The sequence below is a fragment of the Rhinolophus sinicus genome, linkage group LG03 (genome assembly GCF_036562045.2).
Source record: "Rhinolophus sinicus isolate RSC01 linkage group LG03, ASM3656204v1, whole genome shotgun sequence".
Classification (NCBI taxonomy): Eukaryota; Metazoa; Chordata; class Mammalia; order Chiroptera; family Rhinolophidae; genus Rhinolophus; species Rhinolophus sinicus.
Window position 1 is genome coordinate 10,959,638 of NC_133753.1, and position 22,091 is coordinate 10,981,728.

At 34.4% G+C, this 22,091-nt stretch overlaps 1 protein-coding gene across 1 annotated transcript in view; it reads left to right on the top strand.

The window, feature by feature from the left end:
* Positions 1-16,518, top strand: part of TC2N (tandem C2 domains, nuclear) — a 40,801-nt gene extending 24,283 nt beyond the window's left edge. The window contains exons 7-12 of the mRNA XM_019745207.2: positions 510-610; positions 912-1,028; positions 3,736-3,927; positions 10,110-10,224; positions 12,994-13,193; positions 15,351-16,518. Of these exons, the coding sequence (XP_019600766.1) occupies positions 510-610; positions 912-1,028; positions 3,736-3,927; positions 10,110-10,224; positions 12,994-13,193; positions 15,351-15,461 (836 nt within the window). The 3' untranslated portion in view covers positions 15,462-16,518. The remainder of the gene's footprint in view (positions 1-509; positions 611-911; positions 1,029-3,735; positions 3,928-10,109; positions 10,225-12,993; positions 13,194-15,350) is intronic.
* Positions 16,519-22,091: the final 5,573 nt, after the last annotated feature.

Below are 22,091 nucleotides of genomic sequence, written 5' to 3' on the forward strand. Positions count from 1 at the left end.
GGGATTCCTTCTACCCAGTAGTAATTTGAAAGTATATATGATAAGGTAAAAATACTCTAGATGACTATATCTGTATTGGCAGTGTTATCTGCATATGAATACACAGATCAGATTGTTTAGTTTTCAGTGTTAAGGCATGAATGAAACTTTTTAAAAAGTAAAGCAGTTAAATATTGTTTCTTTGTTTTTAACCATATAGTGAAAGAACTTCCTGAAGCATACAGTATGAAGGCCATATCAATGTTATTTGGGAAAGTTTTTCTTTGTTTTAACTTAAAACCCTCAGGTTATAATTGGGTTAAGTTTTTAAGCCATGTACTTTTTATAGTTTATCTTTCGCCAGCACTTCAATAAAACATTGAAGTGTGATTTTTGTCTTATTATATTGGCAACTTTAAAAAATAATTGTAGCATTTTTCATTTGTACCCATAAAATTAGGTTGTATCAAACGTACTTTGATTAGAAGGATTGCATAGCTTTCAAGCATCTTTGTCCTTTTACAATTCAGATACTATCACTCTGTCAGGAGATGAAAGAGATTTGGGGAGATTGAATGTGAAAGTGTTTTATAATTCTTCAGTAGAGCAGATCTGGATCACAGTTTTACAGGTAAGTTATAGTGAATACTAACTTGTCTTACAAAAGAAAACAAATCTATAGGTATGATGGAAGTATGTTTGTTTTTAACCTCAAGAAAGAAATTGATGTGATGTCTAGAACATTAAATGTCTAATTATTTTGCTTAATTTTTAATGTTAAATTATTTTAATGTAGCTGAAACAAGAGATCTCAGTAGACTAAGGTTTACTTTTACAGTTTTTATCTAAAGTCATTAACTCAAGAAATACATAAAATATTTGTATAGTCAGCGTCCTTTGTAAAATTCAAAGTGTATTTTTAATTTTTTTAGTGCAGAGATTTAAGTTGGCCCTCTAGCTGTGGAGACACCCCTACTATTTCTGTGAAAGGGATGCTAACATTGCCCAAACCAGTGCATTTCAAATCTTCAGCCAAGGAGGGCTCCAATGTAAGTGACTGTTTGTGCTTGAATATTTTTTATGTTTTTCTTATATTTGTTATTTTAATTGGAATAAGAAAGTGTTTTATTTGGGGGAAACTACAAATTATGCACCCCTTGCTTTTTAAAGACTATTTTGAGCGTCAGAAGTATGTTATATTTCATTGTCCAATATTAAAACGCATTTTAAAAGAAAATTTTAATCACTAAAATATATAGAAGATGAACATTATCTAAGAAAATTTTACTTTTCTCTTATGAAAGGAAAATATAACTGGAAGACTTACAATCCTGAATTTGGTTTTACAGATTTTAGATTTCAAATTAACTTAAATATATATCTCCATATTTGTCTTTTGATATGGGTTGAAAGGTTAGGGCTTTTCCATGAAAAAGAAAGGTATCTTCTATAAGAACATATTTTAAAAGAAGGTAATTCAAATGACTAATAAACATGAAAAAAATTTACTCTCACTAGTAATCATAGAAAAAAAATTTCAATTGCATATTGCTTTCTCTTTATTTTCTATCTTTCTATCTTTTTTCATTTATTAAAATTAGGAAAAAATTTGTAACTACTCTAGAACATAAAACTTTCTGGAAGTTATTTTAATAACAATACACATCAAACCCTTAAAATATTTGTGCTTTTTAACATAGTTATTCTACTTGGAATCTCTTCCATGGAAATAATGTTTTATATATATATCTTTATATTTTGCTCTTATGTATAAAGTATACTTGGCAGTTTGTTCATAATGGAAAAGCTGGAAATAATGTAAATGTCTAAATGTCTCATATAGGGGAGTGATTGAGAAAACTCATGGAATACCATGTATGTTAGTTTCCTAGGGTTTTTGTAACTGAATACCACAAACTGGATGGCTTAGAGTAATAGAAATTTATCTCTCACAGTTTGGGAGGAAGTCTAAAATCAAGATGTCAACAGTGTTGGTTCCTTCTCTGAGGAACCAACTCCTTTCCCAGCTTCTGGCGATGGCCAGCAATCCTTGGCCTTCCTTGGAGTCACTCTAACCTCAGCTTCCGTCTTCACGTGATGTTCTTCCTGTCTCTCTTTGTCTTCACATGGCCATTTTCTTATAAGGATACCAGTTACTGAATTAGGGGTCTCTATACTCCAATAGGACCTCATCTTAACTTCACTAATTTCCAAATAAGGTCACGTTCTGAGGTAATGGGGATTAGGACTTCAGCATATCTTTTTGGGGGGATACAAATCAAACCATAGCACCATGTAATAGAATACGAGGCAGCTATGAAAAAACGTTTAGGAAGAGTTTCTAAGGACATGGGAAAATGTTCCTAATAAGCGAAAAGGCAGAAGTCAAAATTGGGGTGTGTGTGTGTGTGTGTGTGTGTGTGTGTGTGTGTGTGTGTGTGTGTGTGTGTGTGTATCTAACTTTATGAAAATATGCATTATAGAAAGTCTAGATGGAAATAAATCTTAACTTTGGTTATACTCCTGACACTTACAGATGAACACTTCCTGAATTAAACAATTTTACTTTTTGCTTTTCAAATAAAACTGAGTTAATTTAGGAAAAGATAGGGAAAAATGTTCTCATTAAAACTTGCATGGAATACTACTTTTAAAATGTGTTATTTATCAAGCTGTTTGTGACACCCCTATTGTGGCAAAATGTGAAGTAAACCAGCATACTTGCTTCATTTGTAAGCTCATTGCATTTGAATTTAAAAATTAAACATTTTATGTATACCATATCATTGGTGTGATTCTATGGCTTGAGACTGGAAGAAAAAGAAAGCTTAAGTGGTTGGGAGGCTCTCAGAAACACAATTCTGCCTACACAGATATAAACAATTACAATAGAAGAAAAAAATATCTAAAATATTGTTAGTTGCTCAGATATCTTGCCTTTTCAAATGTCAAAAGAAAACGCTCCTTTTCAAAAGGATGCACTAGGGACTGTGTGTAGCCAAGAATGGTCTAGTGTCAAGAAGACATTAGCCCATGGTAAGCCAAGGTTTTAAACATACTAAAAGTAACAAAAAGAACATTAAACATATTTTGAGCATGGAAAAACATGGACTTGTGTGGGGTGGTTATTTGTAAGAGAAGGTAGAACTTTATACTCATATTTTCCTTTGTCGTCTTTGTTAAGGAGATTGATTTTTCAGATCGGAAAGAGTGGACCAAACATCACCAAAAGAGAAATTGAAGCCCAAGATAGGTGGGAAGGACATTAGACAAAGAGTCTCTACTTTAAAGAAAAAATTCAAGTTTCTTAACATAGACAAGTTAGATTTGGGGTACTGAGAGAGCTCGCATGAGATTCTTGAACCACTCTTATTTACTGTGAATTGTGGTGAATGGCTGGAAAGATGCTCCAGACCAAAGATCGAAAACAGCCTAATTTTCAGAAAGGGGAAAAGCTGTATTCTGGTACACTTGGTGTTGACATTGATTTGAATTCCTGACTAAGTAATTAAAAGGATTTGTGAAATTAAAGGCAGCATTGTATCCAGGATAAATTCTGGAAAAACAAGGCATGGCCATTTTCATTTTCATTTCCATTAAAAGATATTTTTTGTTGTTTTAAAATTATTAAATCTACCTTTCCCAGATTATAAAATGTTATTTTTGTTTACTTTGTAATGGCGTATCACCCTATTTTCAGTCCTTTTATTTATATCTTTTATATTTTCTTGGGTTTGTTTTTGTTTTGTTTATTAGAATTTTGAATTTATGGAAACCTTCGTATTTGCCATTAAACTCCAAAGTCTACAAACTGCGAGGCTTGTATTTAAGATTCAAACCCAGACTCCCAGGAAGAAGACCATTGGAGAATGCTCACTGTCACTCAGGACTCTTAGCACACAGGAAATGGATTATTCTTTGGATATAACACCAGCTTCAAAAATTTCTGTAAGTGACAGCAGAATGTAATGTTAAAAGTCAATTACACTTTTAGAATTACTGGATGAGTTTGTGTTTGTTGGAGTGTAACTTGAACACTCTAGAATATATGAGACGATCAAGAAGACGCTCAAAAAGCAATAATAATAGTATTAACAATGTCATTGTTTAATATTTTTTAAATAATTGATAAAAAGAATAACAGAGTCCCTTTTCTTTCACCATTGGAAAATAACTTAGGATGACCTTCTCATACATTTTGATTAATGCTTTATACTTCAGGAGAAAATAACCTTTAAGTATGAATAATTTTAAATTATTAATTTTTTAAGGTTCTTTTTAGTAGCTGGTAACTTAGGAGAAGTAGGAAATGATCTGAAACTCCCAACTCAATCAGACATTGCCTTGAAATAGATTAGGAAAGTTGTTTTAATCATGAGTAAGCTGTATGTCCAGGAATTGGGTAAAATGGTGGTTCTTACAGCTGGTATTTTTTTGTAAAGAACTTCTTTATCTATAGTGCTGATTTATTTTTGAGATCTGATGTTTGCTTCTCTGAACTACCGTGTTTCCCTAAAAATAAGACCTAGACAGACAATCAGCTCTAATGTGTCTTTGGGAGCAAAAATTAATATAAGACCTGGTTTCATATTATGTTATATTATATAAACATATATGTCATATATGTTTCATTATATGTTATGTTATATATTATATAATATATATTATATTATAGTAAAATAAGACCAGGTCTTATATTAATTTTTGCTCCAAAAGATTTATTAGAGCTGATTGTCCAGCTAGGTCTTATTTTCGGGAAAACACGGTAGTTGAACACTGCCTTTAAATTGTTCAGAAATCCCCAATAATTTAATTATATAGTTTCTATGTCAAGATAACATGCACCGTATTTTGCTGTGTATAATGTGCACTTTTTTTGCCCAAATTTGTGAGGGAAAAATAAGGATGTGCGTTATACATGGGTAGTACTAATTCTGTATATATATAAATGTTTTTAATTCTTTTATTTATGCTTATGAGTTAAAAGTATAACTCTAGAAATCAATAACGATATCCGTATGCAAAATAATACCCTGGAATACGATAATTGGTTTTGGTGAATTAACGACAAACTTGCAACGACTAAGAGTTCTTGGCCTTTTATGATGCGTAAATATCGTGAACTTGTTACTGGTACATAAAATTTCTTGTACCTTGTATCTGTTCTTGTGTTTTGTAATTATTTGGTACGTGAAATTTCTTGTACCATAATATATTGAAAAATAAATGCTAAAATTCCTTTATAACACAGAAAACAAGTAACTAAATGTAAACAAATAAAAGTTTGAATTGAAAAATTAAAATGAAGGATTTTTTCCCCTGAAAGTTTGGGCCCAAAATGTCGATGCGTGTTATACACTGGAGCGCATTACAAACGGCAAAATACAGTATAGTGATCAGCCACAAGCTTTTATAAGGTCAAACCTATATGTGATTTTAAATTTATATAGGATTTATGTTTTACCTACTTAAAAAATACTTAAGATGACTTGAAGTGGTTCTCAACCCTGGCTGCACATTAGAACCACCCGGGGAGCCTTCAAAAAATACCCACACCTAAACCAATTAAATCAGAATATTTTGGGGGTGGGGCCGGAGGCATCTGCAGATTTCCAGATCTCCCCAGGTGATTCTAAGGTGTAGCCAGGATTGAGAACCACTGAATTGGAGGGAAAATTAGGGATTGAAAAAACAAAGGCTTACTGTAATTGATCAAGAAGAATGGAAATTTCTTGATAGTTATTTCTTGTCTATTATTTTCTGTCTCCAGCCCCAATGTGTTTTCTTTATAGCATTTATTACAATTTATAATTAATTAAGTTACTAGTTTTAAAAAAAACTAAGCTTGAGCATCCATCGCTTTCTTTATATTTTACTGTACTCTTAGTAAAGGGCCTGTCATATTCTTGGCATTGAATATTTGTATGTAGATAGATATGAAAGAATAAATGATGAATGAAGGCATGCTAAATTACATTATTTTCTACTAAAATATAGCAAATGTGATTTGTAACTGTGACAGGAGTTTGTCACTTGCATTTTTGAAACGAGCTTAGTAGACAATCTGCAACCATATTTTATAGAAGGCACAAATATACTATTCAAGTGGACAATGAATATATTAAAACTTAGTAAGACTAGAAAAATACATCAGTTTGGTATCTCAGCAAAGGTATTTTCTGGGGAATTGAGACATTATAATCTTATCTGCCTTGGAGAATCTGAATGAATGGTATGGTTAGGTTTCTGGCAAACTATATTTCACTTATCAGAGGTCTTACCAACATTTGTATATCTGTTGTGTGCCAGGTGCTAGAGTTAAAAGTATAACTCTAGAAATCAATAACGATATCCGTATGCAAAATAATACCCTGGAATACGATAATTGGTTTTGGTGAATTAACGACAAACTTGCAACGACTAAGAGTTCTTGGCCTTTTATGATGCGTAAATATCGTGAACTTGTTACTGGTACATAAAATTTCTTGTACCTTGTATCTGTTCTTGTGTTTTGTAATTATTTGGTACGTGAAATTTCTTGTACCATAATATATTGAAAAATAAATGCTAAAATTCCTTTATAACACAGAAAACAAGTAACTAAATGTAAACAAATAAAAGTTTGAATTGAAAAATTAAAATGAAGGATTTTTTCCCCTGAAAGTTTGGGCCCAAAATGTTGGTGCGTGTTATACACTGGAGCGCATTACAAACGGCAAAATACAGTATAGTGATCAGCCACAAGCTTTTATAAGGTCAAACCTATATGTGATTTTAAATTTATATAGGATTTATGTTTTACCTACTTAAAAAATACTTAAGATGACTTGAAGTGGTTCTCAACCCTGGCTGCACATTAGAACCACCCGGGGAGCCTTCAAAAAATACCCACACCTAAACCAATTAAATCAGAATATTTTGGGGGTGGGGCCGGAGGCATCTGCAGATTTCCAGAGCTCCCCAGGTGATTCTAAGGTGTAGCCAGGGTTGAGAACCACTGAATTGGAGGGAAAATTAGGGATTGAAAAAACAAAGGCTTACTGTAATTGATCAAGAAGAATGGAAATTTCTTGATAGTTATTTCTTGTCTATTATTTTCTGTCTCCAGCCCCAATGTGTTTTCTTTATAGCATTTATTACAATTTATAATTAATTAAGTTACTAGTTTTAAAAAAAACTAAGCTTGAGCATCCATCGCTTTCTTTATATTTTACTGTACTCTTAGTAAAGGGCCTGTCATATTCTTGGCATTGAATATTTGTATGTAGATAGATATGAAAGAATAAATGATGAATGAAGGCATGCTAAATTACATTATTTTCTACTAAAATATAGCAAATGTGATTTGTAACTGTGACAGGAGTTTGTCACTTGCATTTTTGAAACGAGCTTAGTAGACAATCTGCAACCATATTTTATAGAAGGCACAAATATACTATTCAAGTGGACAATGAATATATTAAAACTTAGTAAGACTAGAAAAATACATCAGTTTGGTATCTCAGCAAAGGTATTTTCTGGGGAATTGAGACATTATAATCTTATCTGCCTTGGAGAATCTGAATGAATGGTATGGTTAGGTTTCTGGCAAACTATATTTCACTTATCAGAGGTCTTACCAACATTTTTATATCTGTTGTGTGCCAGGTGCTAGAGATACAAGTATTAACGGCTTGAAAGGACAGATTTCAGGCTATCCTGGACAAGCGCATTTATATTAATCAGTGCGAATGTTTCATATTGGCCAAAGCAAGAATAGTATGCTCTGTTTCCTGTTGATGAGGAAAATTGGTGTTCTAATTGTGACCCTGAAAAAGCCTCATTAATATACCCATCCTCCACTCTGACAATTATTTCACCCTGAACAGGAGAGCTTTCATGTACAGCTAATATTTTCCTCAGTATAGAGTTCTTGACCTTGACAAATAGTAATGTAAGTATTTACTTGGAAGCCCAAATTTCTGTGTTGAATAATGTGGAAGAGACAAGGTTTGCCTGAAGAAATAGCTGACACTTATGGAGACTTACTATACGGCTGACTTGATCCTAAGTGATTTAGTGCTTACGTCAGACTTAGGAGCCTGCTGCTCTTTTTATCCCTCTTGTGGAGACCATGGCCTTGAAGCCCTTGCCTGGGGTCAGAGAGCCAGTAGCTGGGGAGCCAGGATTTGAACGGAGGCATTCTGATTCCAGAGCCAGCTCTTTTACTAGGTATTGCCCACCGGAGGACATATCCTTAAACATCACCAGATCATGGTTTTCTCTAATTATGCTTAACATTTCACTTTTAACAACAATTCCAGGAAGGCTTACAAAGTTTTCTTTAAAAAATGATACATTATTCAGGAGCAGAGATCATATCTTCTATCATCCACAGTTTTGTGTTCATTAAAGATGCACTTAATATATACCTACTAATTGATTGGAATTTTAATTTTTTTGGTTCGTATGAGATTGAAAACAACTTTGAATAGCTTTTTCATGATCTGAATAATATTCTGCAACATAAATTGAAGTTGTGAAATAATCTTGGCAAGAAAGCAATGGTAAACCCATTGCCAAATGCTGTTCTATTTTATGAAAGTGAACTCTGCAAGTGTGTATACTAAGAGTTCTGCCACGTGTTTTCGTAAGTGTTATTACATTGTAGATACAAAACCATAATGAAAAAAATAATGAAAAATTTAATCCATGGTTTCCTTTGTGTTTTTGGAAACCGTAAGTGAATGTATTGTTTTTAAATGCCAGGGAAAGCCTCATTTTTTTAATCAGCCAAGGTTTTATTTTATATATGGCTACTGAATTAGTTCACGTGAAAATATTTATTAATCCAGCCTTATTCTGGTTAAAAGTAAAAACAGTACATTCACTTATTTATTAGAATTCAGCGTTTGTTGCCCAAATAGACAAGGTTTATCATCATTTTAGCGTTTTTAAGGGGGAAATCTAACCTCAACAGTTGAGTTTATGCCTTTAAGTGATTCACTTTTCACATGCGTGTATCTTTTGATTTCTTATGGCATGACTAATTTTAAAACACAGAATCATGTTTTAGGAAAAGGCCCAAGATTCAGTCAATGGCACATACCTGGAAAGGTTCTTTCTTAGTGAGCCAAGAATCAGTTTTGGGGGAACACTGGGCGATTATCAAATACAAACTTCGTCATAAAGTGTCATTCAGCTGTGCTGTAGCTTTGTTGGAATCAGTACTAGCACAGACGTTTGAGTCTGTCTACGCTGAGTCCTGTGAGATCTGCTCACATTATGTTCTTGCTTTAGTCCCTTACTTACTCTTTTCAACATGTGAAGAGTAATGTTTTTGAGTTTTGGACAATTGTATGTTTCTCTCTTATTTTTCACTCCAAGGACCTTGGAATCCACATAAGTAGGCTGGCTTGTGCTCTACAGACAAATTACCAACTTATTCTGCTGTCAGTCAACAGTACTGAAGAGCACATTTTAACTCTCCCCCTCTCTTAGTCTCCTTCATTTTCCCGTTTGCCTCAGGTTTCCTCTGCCTTTCTTCTTATTTACTGCCTCGTCACTTTCACTAGCATTCTGCTTGCCAGCTCTCTTCTTTGGCTTGTTTCCATTCAGCAGAGTCATTCACTTCTCAGTCCAAAAATCTGTTCATTGAAGTAATCCTTCGTCTTCTGATTTGGGTAGCACCTACTCTGATTTCTACAATGAGAAAAAATAGTAATGATTCTCATGTATAACATTTTCAAATCATATTTCATATGTTCTCAAAAAAATAATGCAAATGACTACATTTAAAGTCTGATGAAAGTATGCTTGCTCTTTTGGTGTTTATTTCACTGGTATTTTCTCTAGAAAAGCTGCTTGGGAATTTAATTTGTTTTTAATTTGAATTGCCTTTTGGTCTCCTTGATTTTGACAGGTCAATATATAGTTGTAACTTGCATTTTCAGAATCCATGACAGTGAGAACCTCATATTTATAGAATCCATGACATTTATCTTCTAAACCTTTTCTTATAATATATAGCTTTGTGGTGTCAATAAAAAGCAGTGATGTCAAAATTTCTGATCTTAGCTCTTTATTTTTGAATTTTTGAAATATCCCAAAGCTTATTCTTAACTACCCAATGACACCTTTTTGATATGCAGGTTTGCCACGCAGAACTTGAACTGGGGACGTGTTTTCAAGCTGTCAACAGCAGGATTCAGTTACAAATTCTTGAGGCACAGTACCTTCCAAGCTCATCAACACCTCTGACTTTGAGTAAGTATATCAGTGGTTCAAAGTAGGTCTTCAGAAGATATTAGTAAAAGATCGTTTTTTCCCCTGCATTTCTTACAGTGGAGATTAAAATCTTAGTTATATTTATTATTCAACTTAAATACTTATCTTTTAACTTAAAATCACTTTATTGAATTTCAGATTTTAGCCATTGTGTCTACCTTACTTAATCCACTGGTCTCTTAATTCTTATCCAGTTGTGACCTCCCTGCAGTTGAGGTAGGGTTTCCAGAAAGGAATTCCCACCCGCTCTCAGGAATTTTTTTCGCTTTCCTGTTCCCAAATCCCAAGATATAAACTGTTGTTTCCACAGAGTGACGGCCGATACTACCAACCACCTGGGTTCAAGGAGCCGATTTTCCTGATTTCCTGACCAAATTTTCTCGGGATTCAGGAATGGAAAAGCGAAGAAATTCCTGAGAATGGGTGGGAATTCCCGCCTGGAAACCCTAATTTGAGGCTTTTCTTTATTTTTTTCTTCATTAGTTAATTTAGGTTGAGTGTCCAGAAGACTGTCAGATATGTTTCACTAGCCTCAATAATTTATCCTCTTTTTAGGTCTGTACCCTTCATTGGATAGTTTGCTAGCTAGAAAGTTAATTTTAAAAAACCAGAAATATCAAACACAACCCTTGAAATGCTTGTTTCTCCTTGCCCTTTGGGCACAACAGGGCTTCTGATAGTTTGGTTGTGTAGGCCAGTTCACAAGGCCACTCTAGAGCTGGAGTTTTGATGTCAGACCTACCTAAAGGGCTTAGAGTGGAATAAGAGAACTCCTTTTTCCTCCGAGAAGAAGAGAAAATGGGGCCGGCCCGGTGGCTCAGGTGGTTGGAGCTCCGTGCTCCTAATGCCTAAGGCTCCCAGTTCGATTCCCACATGGGCCAGCGGGCTCTCAGCCACAAGGTTGCCAGTTCGACTCCTGCAAGAGATGGTGGGCTGTGCCCCCCTGCAACTAACAATGGCAACTAGACCTGGAGATGAACTGCACCCTCCACAACTACGATTGAAAGGACAACTTGACTTGGAAGAAATCCTGGAAGTACACACTGTTCCCAATAAAGTCCTGTTTCCCTTCCCCAATAAAATAAAATAAAAAAGAGAAAATGTTGGGAGGCAGGCAAAAGCAATGGATGTTCACTGCAACTAAAGAGACAAAATAAATACAACCAAGCGTTCAATTCAAGAAGCTAGAAAAACAGCAAACCCAAAGGAAAGTAGATGTAAGGAATTAAAGCCAAAGTTGAAGTTGATAGATACTGAGACAACAGCAAAAGACATAATCAATAAAACCAAAAGCTTTTTCTTTGAAAAGATCATTAAACTAGACAAACTTGTGGTAGGTTGGATTAAGCAAAAAATAAAGCATGAACAAGGAAGAGGACAATTTCAAATTCAGAAGAGATTCAATAATAAATAAGACCATACCATTTATAACTATACCAATCGAACTGGGAGTTCGTTTGAACATCTATATAAAATAAGTGATTTTCTAAGGAAAAGAACTGTTGAAGTTCTCTAGAGAAGAGTGAAAATCTGGGGAAAACAAGAACTATGTAAAGGTCGTTACAGAGCTGCCTCTAATAAAAGCACCCAGCCAAGATGACTTTACTGGCAGCTTCTAGCAAACTTTCAAGGAACATGTGATTCCTATTCTATGTAAACAGTTCCAGAGCATGGAAAAAGTAACTTTATGAGGTTAGCATATTTTTGATATCAAAACAGAAAGAATAGTACACACACAAAATAGCTATAGACTACCATCACTTATATAGATAGAAGGAAAAAATCATAAAATAAGAAATAAGCAAATAAAGTCCAACTTGGCATTAAAAGAATAGGCATTAATAGACCAGGACTACAAAGGGTAAATTCTAGGAAACAAGGACTATGGTAGGAATCTACAGGTGTGATTTATTACATTAGCAGGTGTCTTCCTTTAATCAAATTACCAATGATCTTTGTTTTGTAAATCTTACGTTTTATAAATCTAAAGTGAGGAGGTCTTCATCCTCACTTTGCAGCTCCCTCCTTTTTGGAAGTTCCTTCCTCATTTTCTCACCTCCCTGGTAACCTCAGCTCTATCTGAGACTTCCTCAAGTTAGTCGGACTGCTCTTTCTGCTTGAGCTGTAGGCATTGTGTGTTAGACTTGGGAGAATGCTTAGGTGAAAAGCTATATAAACCTGAATTTCACCCAGTGCAGGTCCCATCTCGTAGGAGTTGACTCTCCAGTTTCTTCCCGCTTTTGGTCAATCTTTAGTGTCTTAAACAGTTGTTTTTTATATTTTTCCCAGAGTTTATAATTATTATCTAAGGGAAGGTTAGTTTGTACAAGCGATTCTACCATTACTGGACGCTCTACGTCTCAAATTTATTTAAAGAATAGATTTTCTCTAGTGGGCATATGTTTAACTTCTGGAGTCTCAAGTAAAGATAAAATTGTGAAAACAAATATATAAAATTTTATAAATATATAAAATTAGTTGTGCCTACAATTCCAGCCTTTAATGGCATTCAGGTTAGAAGATTAAATTCATTTGAGGTGACAGTAGTTAATGATAAAATATGATAAAAATTATCAAGTTTACTAGAGCTGTTTTCTGGTACGGCAATAGCTAGCTCATCAGATCTTTAAAAGTGGCTTATTTATATTTTTACAACAAACAATATATAGATGCAAACAATATAGCGATATATATCTTTACATAGTATTTTCAATAAAATTTTATATATCCAAATTTCCTGTTTTTTAGGTTTTTTTGTGAAGGCGGCAATGTTTAGCTCAGGAGAGTTGATTTATAAGAAGAAGACACGCTTATTGAAGGCCTCCAATGGAAGAGTAAAGTGGGGAGAGACGATGATTTTTCCACTTATACAGAATGAAACAGACATTAATTTTCTCATTAAGCTTTATAGTCGAAGCTCTGTAAGAAGAAGACACTTTGTGGGGCAGGTTAGTAGGGAGTTTTTATCTTAAATATTTTCCTTGCACTTTTGTATGCATTTAAACAGTTGGTTAACAACAGGAATATAGGATAAAATTGAAGTTTAATAGAATAAAATTCTTCAGCACCGTAAGTTAAAATTTAGTGTTACCACGAAAATCAAATCTTGTCAGACTTTTTGCTTTAGTATATATATTTGGAGCAACCAGGCTTATCTTAAAATAAGTGGGTTTTTTTTCAAATGACCTTCACATTTTTATTTGGGGGTAAAATAAGTCTTTTTCTGAGCTTTTCAATTTTAAAAACTATAAGAAAGATCAATTTTTCAGTACTACTGACTCACTCCTTGTGAAGGAGGGAACTCTATTTAAATCAAATTTTGTAAGGCTTTTGATACCCAACCTTATTCTGTTTCATGTTTAATTTAATGTTTAACTCTGCTATTAACTGAATTATGTTAGATGTGAACTTGCAGAAAACATCAGTTTTAACAGTGGTTGTGATATTATTTTGATAGTCAATATTGGTGTCTAGATTAATCTATTTAAAAATTCTTAGTAATTTGTATAAGATAACATAACACTTGCCAATTCTGTTGAAACTTGTTTCCTTTCATGGTTTCCTTTAGTCTGAGTGTACTAGTGGTAGTTGTCCATTATCTTTTATCATAATTAGAATGGTTTCACTCACATTTAAATTCCAAAATCCATATTATTGGTTTAAAAGCCTCTACTTGACAACAGGATGTTGTTAGCAATTTACGTGAAGTCTTCAAATTACATGTGAATTTTCAAAGATTGATATTAACTCTGACTCACTTTACCTACAACTTTTGTAAACAATTATTATAGTTTTGTTCTTCATTTATTCTTATTCAAAAAGCGTTTAAACTCAAGAATTCATATAACTAGCATACTTTCAAAGCCATGAGGCTTATGAAGTGAATTCAGTTAAGGTTTTCCTATATCATCAAGCCTCAACTATCATGTATGAGTGGAATAGGACATTTACTTGACAGTGATTTTCGGGATAACTTTTTTGGCGATTCTACTTTCTCTGTTGAGATTCTAGTTAAGAATAATAGTTCTGGAAAGCTTCTTGCTGGTGGTCATCTGTTCCCCATGTCTTCTCTGGTGTCCTTAGGAGCCACCAGGATGGAGTAGCCAAATGTGGAACCAAGGTCTCCCACTCCTATACTAACCGAAGCACTCTAGTGTTGTTTGTAAGATTTTATTTGAAGGAAAAGTTCTTCAGAACAAGAAATTAAGGGGACAAAGTTTAAAAACCATTGACTGGCCTGCTTTAATGTCTTTATTTAAAAGAATTAGAAGCTAAGTGTCAGAGAAGTGAATTCCAAAGTAACAGCATTTACTAGTTCTAGACCTGAGGTGAGAATTCAGGTTTTTTGATCCCTTGTGCACTTTACCCCCATGCTGTATAACCATTGTGAGATCTTCTATTTGCATAATGCTTTACAGTTTCCCCCAGTTCATTCACATCTATTATCTAAAGTTACATAAGTGATAGGTACTATGAAATCATTTACTGTGGATCAAGAATGACTTAGATTTCAGTGAAAATGATAGTTTTATTTAATGTACAAGATGCTTAAAAATGCACATTCCTTACCAATCTAAGACATGATTAGTCTGAGTTAATCTTTACAAAAATGTTTTTGAGAACATTTGGGATCAATTTTAAGTTGAGCTTCTAGATTTATTGAATAATAATAGGATACTAATAACGGGGGAAAATAATTTTGTAATACGTCACATTGAATTTTTAAATTGAATTGGATCATACAAAATAGTCTTCAGAGTGAGTAAATAGGTTAAATGTTTTCCCATTTAAGTTTCAAATAGAGAAATCAAACAAATGTTTGGAAAAATGAAAAGATGTTTAATTGAAAATACGTAAACCAAACTTCCAGTTGTCTCTCATTTACCGTGTTTCTCCGAAAATAAGACCTAACTGGAAAATAAGCCCCGGCATGATTTTTCAGGGTGACATCCCCTGAACATAAGCCCTAATGCGTCTTTTGGAGCAAAAATTAATATAAGACCCGGTCTTATTTTCAAGGAAACATGGTATAATAGGAATAATAACTGTGAGAACTCAGGTGCCATTGTTCTGTTAAGCGAAATAATTGTACTGTTCCTTTACAGATCTGGATAAGTGAAGACAGCAATAATATTGAAGCAGTGAACCAGTGGAGAGAGACAGTTACAAATCCAGAAAAGGTTGTGGTCCAGTGGCACAAACTAAATCCATCTTGAAGATTTCACATATTAATTTGCTGAAGAACTTGACATTCTTTTAGAAGACTTAGGATTTTTAATTTGCTACCAATGAGAAGAGACAAATCAGTAGATATGTCAACTCATTTGTGGACGTCATAATTCTAAGTATATGACAGATCTGATAGAAATTAAACTTGATATGAATTATGTCAGATATCCAAAGTAAAAAAAAAATGTTTTAAAACTGTGCCAAAATAGTCAATGAAACAAAAGGGTAGTATTACTAGGGCAGTTAAATAAATTATAAAATCAGTGAGAATATCAACCGTGGATAATTATTGCCACCTTATGTTTATGGTTTTTTTTAAAGTTTTACCTAGCTATTCAAAATCTAGTACTGTTAGACATTTAGAAAACTTTACCACTGACTATTTCAGTGCTAGTCGTCATTGATTGTATCTTGACTTCAATGTTTATGTCTCGCTACGTATTTTCTCAGAAAGCAAAAATGAATTGAACTACTTCAACTTCAATATTTGGGGAAAATTTGTGCCCTGTGTTTATCATTTCTGACCCATAAGGTAGCATATTGCCACTTTGTAAGCTATTGATCGCCAAGAAACTTCAGATATAGAAAACTACATTTTGGCAAGAAGAATGAAAACATCAGAGGTTGAAGTTTAATTGGAAATTCACTATCACACGTTTTGCTATGTGTTTTTCCTCCCTCAAATATTTTACTCATTGTTTTATTTGAAGTTGAAGTAAGATTATCATGTATATGGCCCATCCTAATGAGCAGAATTAAATGAGCTTACAAAGCAAATTTGATATTTTGTGATAATCACTTCCTTGTTTTTAGTTTTTTAAATATAGATTACTTGTTCTGTAATTCACAATGTTAGAGTATTTTCCTATTTAAAAAAAATCACTATACCTGATCAAACTTTGTAGCAAATAAATATGTTCTATTGCAATTTCTCTCAGATACTCATTAGAACTCAGTGTGTGGGGATAATTGCAGTTTAGTTGGCCATACAAGCTATGGCCATCAAGAACAGCTGTTTGAGGAAATAAATAAGACCATCCTTGATCTTGGAAAATTTGACTTTATTTTTGCTAATGAATAGACCGAGTGCTCTGTGTTCATGGTCTTCCATTTTTCTTTCTCTCTTAGCTTATCTCGAACATGCCAAGAAATAGATGGTGATATTTTAGGCCAGAAGTGTACTTTGCTATAGCTTAAGCATGCCCTCTTCATTCTAGTTATATTCTGTGTATCTTATGAAGATTTTCCCAAATATACACCGAATCCCCCTTTTCCTAGGTATTACCTCCTCAAGCTATACATGCCCTTTGCTTTTACTACCTAGCCTCATGGTACACTGGTGGTGTTGACAGGTACTGTCCGCATTTTGAAATAAATTTTTTTTTTTTTTTTTTAGATTTGTGAACAAATGGGATATTGATCAGTATTCACATGGCCTTATACAAGAAATCACCCTGTGGGGGGTAGTCTTTTGAATCTTTGAGACAACTGGCAACTATTTAAAAAAAATTTTTTTAATAGACTTTAATTTTTAAAGCACTTTTAGGTTCACAGCCAAATTGAGTGGAAGGTACAGAAAATTCCCATGTAACTCCTGCCCCCAAATAGGTACAGCCTCCCCCACTGTCAGCGTCTCACACCAGAGTGGTATGTTTGTTCAGATCAGTGAACCTACATTGACACATTACCACTCAAAGTCCATAGTTTATATAAGGTTCACTCTTGGCATTGTACAGTCTATGAATTTGGACAAATGCTTAATGACAGGTATTCACCAGTATAGTATCATACACAGTAGTTTCATTGCCCTAAAAGTCCTCTGCAAATGCAACTATTTTGATAGGCACACAAGGAAGAGTATTAGCTTTTAGATAATAAATAGCAGACTTTATTGTTTTAAGAAATCAAGAATTTTATTTGGGCAGTATTTATGTTCTATTAATGCTTTCAATTCCTAAATTTATGATATGTAGTCAGATGTTTAATTCAGTTTTTAAGTATTTAATTTTTAATATTTTTACAATATGTGTATAATGTATAATTTGAGGGAAACCTATGACTTCTTGGTTTCTTGTATGTCTTAGAATCTTAGGTAAATAAAACAATAAAAAGAAAACCTTTCCATTTAAAAGTTCTTTCAGTTAGAGAAGTATTGACACACTAAGATCCCAAATATTTTAATTCGTGTTTACTTCAGCCTTTTTTCAGGTGAAGAGCTACTGAATAGAAATAACATTCTGGTTGTTCCTTTGAAGCTTTACGTGGAAATATAAAAAGAAACACTCTTAATAGCTACTCATTATGAGAAAAACTTAGAAATGGGTAATAAAAAATGAGATTCCAAGCAAACATCACTTCTTCTGTATTTGCTTAGGTGTTTCTTGACCTTTGCTCACTTATAACAAAGGGAAGGGAACCAAGTGATGCTGAGTGACCAGAGAAAGCCATGGAAAGGTTCATATTCAGAGCTTATAGATTGCACAGCGCTGTTCCCTGGCACTGTATTTACTTACAAGCTTTCAGATGAATGCAGTTAAATGGCTGCAGCCCATGTCAACACATAACATCGCTCTTTGGCTTTCATTTAGTTTTGCGTGATTTATTTAGCATAGCTCATAGAGAAATTACCACTGAAGTCTTTCAGTTCTAGCTCTTACCACACTATTAAGAAGGAGCCAGTGGGATTTTGAACATACGTTGTACAATTGTGGTCTGAAAATAACCTAAACTGAACTTGTGTTTGAATACAGTTACGGGGATTTCTCTGTTACTAATGTACTGAAACTATATTTCCCAGCAAAAATTCCACTGTTTGTTTAATCAAATAATTTCCTGTTTATGAAGAATTTCAGAAATTTGCAATTAATCTCAATTTTTTATGTCATAGCAGTCATGGATATTTCGAAAATACACTTCTCTTCTCACTACATTATCTCTCTGGACAATCTCATCTACGCCCATGGCTTCAAATGCTGTCTACTGGCTGAAAGACTGTCAAATTTATATCTCTACCCAAATCTTGCTATTGAGCTCCACTGTCATTGGGCTAACGTGGATATCTTCCCTGCACATATCCTAAACCAAACTTTTGATTTCCCATTCCTACCACAAATCTGGCCTTCCCTGTTTCCCATCTAAGTAAAAGGAACTACCGTCCACCTGGTTGGTCACTCCAGAAACCAAAGTCACCTTGGAACTCTCTCTCTCTCTCTCTCTCTCTCTCTCTCTCTCTCTCTCTCTCTCTCCTCCTATAACGTAATCATCCTATTCCGAATTATACATCCCAAGTAGCTCTTGAATCCACCTACTTCTCCACCTCTACTGTAACTTCCCTAGTCAAAGTCAATATCATCTCCCTGTAACTGGTCTTCCTGCCTCCCTCTTATTTTCCTCTAATCCACTCTCCATCCAGCAGCCAGAGTGACGTATTTTTAAAATACAGATACGATTATCACTCCTTAGTTCGTACTGCTCTTGGTGTGAAGTCCAAAATCCTTAACACAGTCTGCAAGGCCCTGCACAGTCTGAGCTCTGCGTGCCATTCCGGCTTCATCTTGAACTGTTCCCACTGATTGGTTTTCAGTTCTTGGAAGATAGTACACCTCTAGCTTCCTTGGGATCCTGACACACGGTGTTTCGTCTGTGTGGAATAGTATTCCTCTTTGCTCTTTGGTGCCAGCTTAAATGTCTGTTCTCAGAATTTTTCTTTCCATCTTAGGTAGTGTTAGGTCCTGGTTTCATATATGATTTTCCCTTACAGCTTTTGTCATAACTGTGATTAAATAATTACATAATTTTTATCTAATGTGTCTCTTGCACTGCAATTTTCATGAAAGCTGAGTCATGTTTCCTGTTGCATTCCTGAGGCTAGCACATTACCTGGCAAATAAGACGTACATAGTAAGTATTTGTTCACTCATTCATTCATTTAACTGATAGGCAGTGTTTGGGGTGTTAGGGATATAGGAGTAGCAGTGAAGAAACAAAGATATGAATGAACACTTTGTGTCATGATTTTTTATTGCGTCAAGTGGTGGTAGCTCAAGGCCAGTATCTTGTTGAGAGAGCTAATGCTGGATTATACATTGTTAGTACATTTACTTTTAAAATTCATTGACATTAATTATAGAAAAGAGAAATATGACAGCCGCACATTATGAGTTATGGCCTAGGAAGAATAAGCCTAGAATAATAAAGCCTAGAAAAAAATTTTTCTGAAATTCTGAGCAGTGCTTATAACACATAATTAATGCTAAATTTCATAGATTGCTGAGGTATTCATTAAATTTTACCTTATTGTTGCATATTAAAAGCTAAATACGTATCATTACCAAGCACAAAAATTGTATTACTTTATTTAAAACATTTGTGGGGTTTTTTTGCAGGGAACCAGGTAAGTTTGATTCCCGTATAAAATTGGAAGGATATTTAAATTGTGTCCAGCTTTGAAAATTTCATTTAAGATGTAAATAACCTATTTAAGTTATTTACCAGCCTAAATGGGAGAAGAAGATGAGAAGAAGGTTGGTTAGGTGACAGTTCTGTCGGGAAGGATAGAATGAGAATTATGGAGACCTTTTCTGATAGAATTTAAGAAAGAGACTCGGGAGAGGCTCTAAGAGAAACAAGCCTAACCCCATATATGTCTCAGTACTAAGCACATGTCCTCGCAAATAGTAAGTCTGGAGATAAGGAAGGTGGGGAGGATTGCTGAGTCATGTTTTCGTACTCATCATGAAAAAGGAACCCTGGGAAGAAGAACAGATTGGCAGCCCCAGAAAGACCAGAGGCCTATAAGAGGAAGAAAAGCTTATGGAGAACAGTTAAGGATGGATATGTAGCAAGGTAAGGTACCATTGTATAGTGAACTCAGTGAGTTGCCTATATGCTTTCCTAATACTGCATATTTTTTACATAAGTCACCTTGTCGTAATTCAGATTTCCTTCAGGAGAATGTATACAAAATTCTTATACTATCCCTCCCTCTCCTCCTTCCTTCCATCCTTCCTCCATTTCCTCCTTCCTCCCTCTCTTCACCTTCCCTGCTGTTTACTAAAACTTGTGCTCAAGTTTTACTTTCTTTATAGAAAATCTGGAAACTAGTTTGGTCTGTGATCATAAAGTCATTGACTCTTATGTCTGGAAAAGACCTGAAGAGTCTTCTAGTAAATGCCCATCTGCCGAGAACATAGGGGTGTTTATTCAACAAATATTTATTGGGTAGCTACTGTGTGCCACTCGTTTGAGGTGCGGGGAGTACACCTAATTAGCAAAAACTCTGCCCTCATAGAGCTTATAGGGAACATATCAGAACGCACAGAAGATTTCCTAATACAATTTGATGGATTCACGTAATGAATGAGCAAATGGAAGATCAGAAAATCTGTTCCTGGTCGTCTGTGTGACTGTTTCCTATACTAATTGTCATTGTGTGAACATTGGTGAGTATGTTCAAATACTCATGTTCATATTATACTGATGAACTGCCTAGGGTTTTTGTTTTTTTTGTTTTGTTTTTTAAGGTACATTTAAAGATTTCCCTTCAGCTACAGTGACCATTTGAAAAGAACCACCTCAGAATACTTAACCTGGGGAGAATTCTGGGGGAAAATAACTGATTGTTTTAAGAACAACCCACTTGTAAATCAATTTTTATCTGGCTTTAAAAGATAAGAGATAACATTGATTTTCTAAATGTGATTTTGTTTTTATTGACTTTAGATAAAAAAAGACAATGGACATATTTGTACTGTAGTGGATTATTTCTAGAGTGTTTGGGAAGGCCAAAGAGAAAATAGGCTCTGCTTTCTGCATTTACTTTCTTCATGTGTGTAGATTGATGTTTATACTCCTCGTCCTCAGTGTAGTCACATATGATAAACCTTTTTCTATCTTTTAAGGCTGGGGAAAGAAAGGAAGGAAAGGTAAAAGGCATCAAAAACATTTTCTTAAAATGCTAAAACTAGATTGTTTATTAACTAAGTATAGTTTCTTCTCTGGGATACTGAAAAAGTACTACTTGAGTCTTTTTCTAAAATCGTTTCAGTTTTTTTCTTAAAGATACTTTTTTTTTTTGAAGCATATGGGTAAGGCAAAAGGAAGGGTGGGTGGGCTAAAGACAGTGGGCTTTTGCAGGGAAATGGTCACATCAGGGGTCAAGAAATTCACATTAAGTGGTTGGATATGGCTTATAGTGTGTGTGTGTCCGTGTGTCCGCCCGCCCATGCTCTCAACACACATGTCCTTTATCTTGTAGAATTAGAAAAATAACATCTGTTTTCTTGAAAGTGTGGGGAATAAATGATTCCAACAGTGTTGGAAGAGTGATGGAAACATTATGACAGATTTGATCACAGTCAAGTTTGTTTCTTTTCCCAGTCTAGGGGGAAAAAAAAACTAACCTTGAGAAATAACAAAGGGGAAAAGTTTTCCTTTTCCTAGTCCAGAAAAAAGAAAGTAAGTTGCAGAAACAACAAAACAGGAAAATGTTTGTAATAATGGCTGTGTTTTTCTTGGCTTAGAGTATATAGTTGCGTGGGCAGGAGTTGCTCATTGTGCCTGGCATTCTATCTCTGCTGTGGAGATAATAATAAGTGCTCTAGGGGCTTCTAGTCCTG